The 6,499-nt window shown below is 35.5% G+C and overlaps 1 protein-coding gene across 1 annotated transcript; it reads left to right on the top strand.

Moving 5' to 3' along the window:
• The first annotated feature begins 353 nt into the window (after positions 1-353).
• LOC144438274 (meiosis expressed gene 1 protein homolog) lies at positions 354-3,708 on the top strand. Its single transcript, XM_078127330.1, has 3 exons — positions 354-455; positions 1,019-1,173; positions 2,988-3,708. The coding sequence occupies exons 2-3, from the start codon at positions 1,036-1,038 to the stop codon at positions 3,114-3,116; spliced, it is 267 nt and encodes an 88-aa protein (XP_077983456.1). The 5' UTR covers positions 354-455; positions 1,019-1,035; the 3' UTR covers positions 3,117-3,708.
• Positions 3,709-6,499: the final 2,791 nt, after the last annotated feature.

Below are 6,499 nucleotides of genomic sequence, written 5' to 3'. Positions count from 1 at the left end.
CTACCTAATAGCGTCGTTATTTTGTATTATGATCATCCTGGAATAGAATATTATTTTTTTTATTAGCTCACAAGTGACTGTGGTCTTTTCTTTGTCTGTGGGTTCACACAATAATAGTAAGTTTAGTATCGCACCGGACACCCTCCTATGTCCGTTACAACATACTGGCTACGACCACAAACAATAGAAGTGATTCGATGTGTGTTTACATAGTTCAAAAGTAAGCAGTCTATTGTTTTCTCCATCCTTAACAATAGGGGAGTATAATAATTCACGAGATTTGGAGAGCGCCCTCTGACAAGTACAGCTGGCGAGAAGATGCACACATACGAGACTAACCACAATGCATTTAACTTCTAGGCAACGGCAAACATAAACAACTCATCAGTGAGTCATTCAATTTTAAATTTCAGTTGGCACATAACAAGGCTTTGAATCGTATCACAACTACTGAGGTAGGTAGAGACTATCTGTCGGCGTTCTAACTTGACGACTTTGCGAACACTTACTTCTAAATAACCGTACTATTTTGGTATCATGGAGTTGTGGAACGTAAATTGGACTTCGTTCGACTTCATTGCGTCTTCCCGGAAGTAAATATATACCTTACAACCGCACAAAACGGGAATGAATGCATGTTTCCATAGTCTTTACACTGTAGTTTCGCCATGTTTCGTGATTGCGACGAACTTTACCTCAGTTTTATGTAAGGATCGCCATAAAACTTTATAGCTGCATTGTGCAGTACCTTTTTACAGCTGACGCCATATAGATATATTCGAAAATCCACGCGCAGACCACCGTTGAATGAAAATCTCGATGGTGGTGTCAACTCACGAATTGCAATAATTTAAAAAAAAATTAAATTAAAAACATAATTAAGAATTAAGTTGGACACCAAACATGTCCTCTGATCTTGTTGAATTTTACAGAATTTAATACGTCGGATGAAAAAGCAAAATAATTACATTACTAATTAAGATTTAATAATTTTGGTAATATCCCATTGTGATTGTAGATTTTATAGCAAAGAAAATGACAGCTGTAGTTTTGCCACAACCAAAAGGAATGTGCCGACCAAAACATTGGTCAGAAGAAGTGGAGGAGGCATACAGATTTCAGATTGCTGGGTACAGAGATGAAATGGAATATACAGCTCACACAGGCAAACCAGTAAGTGTTGTAAGGATTGTAGGTAGACAAGAGTAGCGAGTGGAAATACAAGTTACTCGCATTCTTTTTCTTCTTCTAAAAAAAGAGTGGTCTGGGTAGCTTTCAAAATAATGAAGAAGTCATCTGAATTTATAATGCCATATTTCATTTTCAATGCCAACCCATTTTTGAAAAAAAAGGAAAAAACAAAAGACTGAAATTACATAGGGGGGTTATAGTCACTGCTGGTTGTGAGTGTCAACTACTTTTCAGTTTCCCAGGTTTTAAACTATCTCAGCGTTAAAGTTACATAACTTCATTATAACCTCCATGTTTCCTTGACCTCAGTCAAGCTTCCTGCCAAGTGTCAACACAATAAATTCATTTCAATTAGTTACAGTGCAATGTAACTCAGTACAATTGTATACATGTATAGCATGTACATATAGATTAGGAAGATACAGTGTTCTTTGTTTAGTTATATGTATACATTTACATAACAAGTTAAAAAATACTAGCTCCTGTAGTAGTACAGTTTATGGTAGTCTTGCTGCCAGACTCATGACTATCATCCCTAAGCTGCCAAGTGGCACAGCCGCAGGAAGAGAGGGGCTTGTCCCGAGTCCCTCTCTTCTCGCGGCTAAGCTGCTCGACATACATAAAAAGATTAGGGACGATAGTCATGAGTCTGGAAGCGAGACTAAGTTTATGGAATGACTCACTCTGTACAATGTACATCTATGTGTTAGTCCATTATCCATACATATTATCATAGAACAGATACATTGATACAATGGATTTCAGTTCATAGTTTCAAAATTACCCATAGTATTAGTCTTCTTACACAAGGTATCTCATTTTGATATTGTATTTAAAGTAAGATAATTTGCATAATAAATGATTTACATGGATAAATTAGATCACAGAGTTGTAATTGCAGTGATCAAGGCAAATACAATATGAAAAGACATCTAGTTTTACCAATACCAGATTTTTATCTCAAAGAAATTCCAGAATTCATATTTTAAGTTCAAGTTTACATGAACACTCTCACACACACTATTTGAAGTACAATAACCATACTTAGGTTTGTAGGAACTATGAGTATGTGGGAGGGGAGGGGGTGATGGATGATTGTTTTACATTCTCAAATGTGTTAAAAACATATCACAGATTGTACATGTAGGATATAGTAATTATGTGCTATTGATTGTGACAACACACCCAATTAGTAACAACAAAAGTATATAATTATGAACTATTTAGTTCTTTGTACATTTACAGCAGGAAACACAACCAATAAGCTCATGTGAAATTTCTTATTTCATTAATTCAAAGAAACGATGAATGACAAAAGAATAAAGGATAATTTGTACTGATTGTAATGAGAAATAGATACTTTTAACATCATTTGGAATTTTAGCGCAGCATAAGATATGTAGATTGCTGTAATGATAGAAGTACAATGTGAATGGGGGTGGGGGTACTTAGATTGTGAGTCAATATAAGTACAATTTGGCAATGCACCATGATAGGGAATCTTTTCTATCGATGATGAATGATAGTGAACAATGAGTGGACTTGTCAATGAATGTACAAATGAGTGGAGAGTGTAATAAAATTAATCATACATGCGCTCAGGCAATATCATAATTTAGGCCTGCTTGGCAAAATTTTGATAACGCCCTCGTCTAATATTGCCCCTGGTTGGTATGTCTTCTTGTTAATGACATTTAGGTGATAAGAGGGTGGGGGCGGGGGATCATGCATTTTAAATGATTAATTGTGATATATGAATAGTAATGATGTCATTTTCTTTCTGTCTCTATTTTCAGGCTGATCGCTGGCCAGATAACGGATATGTAAAGAAACTCCAAAGAAAAGATGGATATTTTTATTACTACAACAGACGTCGTGAATGCGAAGACAAAGATGTTCACAAAATAAAAATTTATAGCTATTGAAAGTGAGACTGCCATGAAATAATCCAGGACAATTGTATTTTGTGGTGCTCCGCAATTCCTTACATGATGTCGTAAACTATACTGTACTATACTGTGATATGTATATATGTATACCATCATCACCATCATCTTGTAACTGCCTGCATAAACCTTCTGTGCTTGGATGTGTTTTAAACTCAGAAGAAAGTGACCAAGTCACAAGAGGACAAAACCCATCGTTATAATTTTGAAGAAAAAAATTGAGAAGAACTTTTACCATGTGGTAGATTCCACATTTTTTCTCTCCATCAACTGTGTATATTTTGTGTTCTATTTGCTGTGATGTGAAGTACTTCAAACATATGGTAATTTTATGAAACAGTAACAAGTAAATAAAAATTCTATGTTTAGGTACATGTATCTAGAAAATTGTGACAATCACATTGTTCATGTTTGTGTAAGAGATATTTGTGAAATTGAGTATTGCCTTTAGTCAGTCACTGTTGGCACTTTGCATGATCTCTATCAAATACATATAGCTTAGATTATCAAAGCACTGTCAGCCTGTGTATTTTCTGCTTTTGTAAATTTATCTTTTGGATGAATTTTCTCAGAGAGCAGCTCTTTTATGTTTGCTACATTATAGTACATACGTCTGTAGTATAATAGCTGTATCTAGTACTTACTTTTTCTGTCGTATTTTTCGTTGTTTTTAGCACAACTGAACAAAAGAGTTCAGTCATGATATAGGTATGGTAAAGTGTGTGTGTGTGTGTGTGTGTGTGTGTGTGTGTGTGTGTAAACAACTTAAAGCCAAAAACCACTCAACTGATTGCCTTATTTGATGGAGATATTGTTTTGGGAGTCGAGTTGGGAAATTGTTCGAATCCAAAAGTTTGTGCAACAGGTGTGTGATTTGGGTCAATAGATGTTATTTTGGTGAGAAACTTAAACTAAAGATTTTTAGTGGGGATGTTTTTTGACTAATATGATTAAAATCCGATGTAGATGTCGGCCAATCGTTCATTGCTATTTTACCTTCGTTATTTTGCCTGAATTGACCTTCATGGTACATGTTTACGTTTTTATCCTGATCGCCTCCTCTACACAGGATAAAAACGTAAACATGTACCACGAAGGTCAATTAAGGCAAAATAACGAAGGTAAAATAGCAATGAATGCTTAGCCGACATCTACATCGGATTTTAATCCGATTGTTTTTTGACATGATGATCCCATCTGTGATATGCAAATTAGGCCTCCCTCCCTTCCTGTCACCAAATGATTTTCGAACAGCACTCCTAGTGGCCAAACTCTGAAATCTTTTATCTTTCCTATATTGAGATATGGCATATTTAGCTAAACCTGTTTCAGTAAAGGTTTATATATCTTTCCACAGATAAAACATAACAAAAAATAGCATAATATTACAGTTGTTGGAGTGAACAAAATACTTTTTGAATAGTATAAGTTTCTAACAAAAAATTGACGCATTAGCAATATTTCCAGAACACCACAGTCTTGAGTGCCTAAATGCATGTATACTATTTCATATTATAATTATTTGTTTGTCTATACAATGCAAAAGAGAACAATAGCCATGCCAGACAGACTAACATGAAAATCAGCTGGCTAATCAAGTGTTTCACTGCAGCTCAGCAGAGTACTAGTAACTAAAAGCAGGAAAGACACCTCATGCAGATGAAAAGGACAAAATAGAATGATAAAAAGTCAAAAAGTTAAAAATCTGGAAGCAAAAGCTATTAACATCCTAACAAGAGTATTACTATACCTGATTGCATGTTCTGTTCACCTGCACTTTGGCTTCCATACCCAGCAGGTACATAAGTTCATGGATGTGTCCAAGCCAGGGATATACACTACTCTCAACAATCAGGCCACAAAGACATGTAGACAAGTCACAAGTACATGATATAGACATTAAAGGTAACAGATACACAGGAGAACCCTGAACGCAAACATCAAATATTTCCACAACACTGGGAATGCTTTTCGAGATCTTATTAACAATGTGGATATTTCTGGTAAGCCATTGGATTCTGGCCTCCGGTGTGGACAGAGCATGAGAAGGCATAGAAACAGTGGAATGTCATAGTGTAGCAGTCAGTGATATGAATATGGTGTAGCAGTGAAGTGATACAGACGAAGAAAAGTATCAAATAAAGAAAAAAGTGGCATTTCTTTCTTTCAAGGACAAAATGCACAACAAAATGAATGGTAACTCAATGTATGGTTGTTCACAGCAGAGTTTATAGAGTGGTAGATCTGTCCTATATTTCCCTTAAAAGAATAAGAAACACATGTAAATAGGGCTTCTTCCTGACAATATTATCTTGAGGGGAGAACACTGCAATGGGTATACATTATAATATGTTATCATTTTAGGTCACCAGAACGTGATATTAGTGTAAACTACTGATATTTTGATTAATACCATACATGTACTTGTGACAGTTTAGATTAAATTTTGTCATTGTGTATCCCATGAGGCATGTTCTTTTGATATAATTGTTTGATGATATATTGTTTACATTGCCAACGCTTCCAATTGCAATATTTGTCTGCACTTTTGTATTTTTAATGTACCCCTGGGTCCCATTTGGCATGATTAGATTTGTATGCATGAATAGTCAAGGTAAATATGATGTTTGTTTTTCAAAATTTAATCAGCAAGACATTGGTGACAAGATGAATTGACTGGCTTTGATCCATAAATATATCCTCTCAACCGCATCTCTTTGAATCCTTGTCCAAGCTAAGTATATCTATGATACTTACCAACAATGATACCAACATTTGGCTCCAGTGTTTTAAGGGATACATGTATGGTGTTAGGGAATCGTTCATGAAACCATGTCCCCTTTGTTAACGTTCTAAAAAATGTGACTTTTGGGTAAGAAATGTTGAATTACCAAAATGCTAGGTAGACTGCTCTGAAATATGATGGTGGGATATTTTAGATATAAGTAGATGGTAAATTGATAAATACCAGACGACATTGACTTTTGCATGCAAAGTAGGTACAACAAATAACATTTTGATCAACAATCTTACTCAAAAACTTTTAGGGAAATACGTTTGATAGTTGGTAGTGATAGTAGTGATATTCCAAGGGGAGTAGAGATGATCAAAAATAATTGATGCTCTTTCAATAACATGATGTTTGGTAGGTTGGCGCCAGCACGGTACAAGTCGGTTTGCTTTGGGAAGAGCGCCATCATCGACGTGGTCGTTTAATAACAAGTGACCGACCGCGATTTCCTGTAAATTGGTAAACTTATTAGCGAAGCGACGATGAAGCCGTGAACGAGGCAAGCACTCATCCTAACACAGATCTTTGATTTCCCTGAAACTCTACAACCTTCACGCATGGAAAACTTGCT

The sequence above is a fragment of the Glandiceps talaboti genome, chromosome 1, assembly GCF_964340395.1.
Source record: "Glandiceps talaboti chromosome 1, keGlaTala1.1, whole genome shotgun sequence".
NCBI lineage: Eukaryota > Metazoa > Hemichordata > Enteropneusta > Spengelidae > Glandiceps > Glandiceps talaboti.
Note: the sequence above shows the minus strand (reverse complement) of the source record. Positions and strands in the feature narration are given on the sequence as shown.

What these genes read in the sequence shown, in the direction of transcription:
- LOC144438274 (XM_078127330.1), top strand. Translation starts at nt 1,036, where the DNA reads ATGACAGCTGTAGTTTTGCCACAACCAAAAGGAATGTGCCGACCAAAA. An exon ending in CAGCTCACACAGGCAAACCA is followed by an intron (nt 1,174 to 2,987) that starts GTAAGTGTTGTA and finishes CTCTATTTTCAG; the next exon opens with GCTGATCGCTGGCCAGATAA.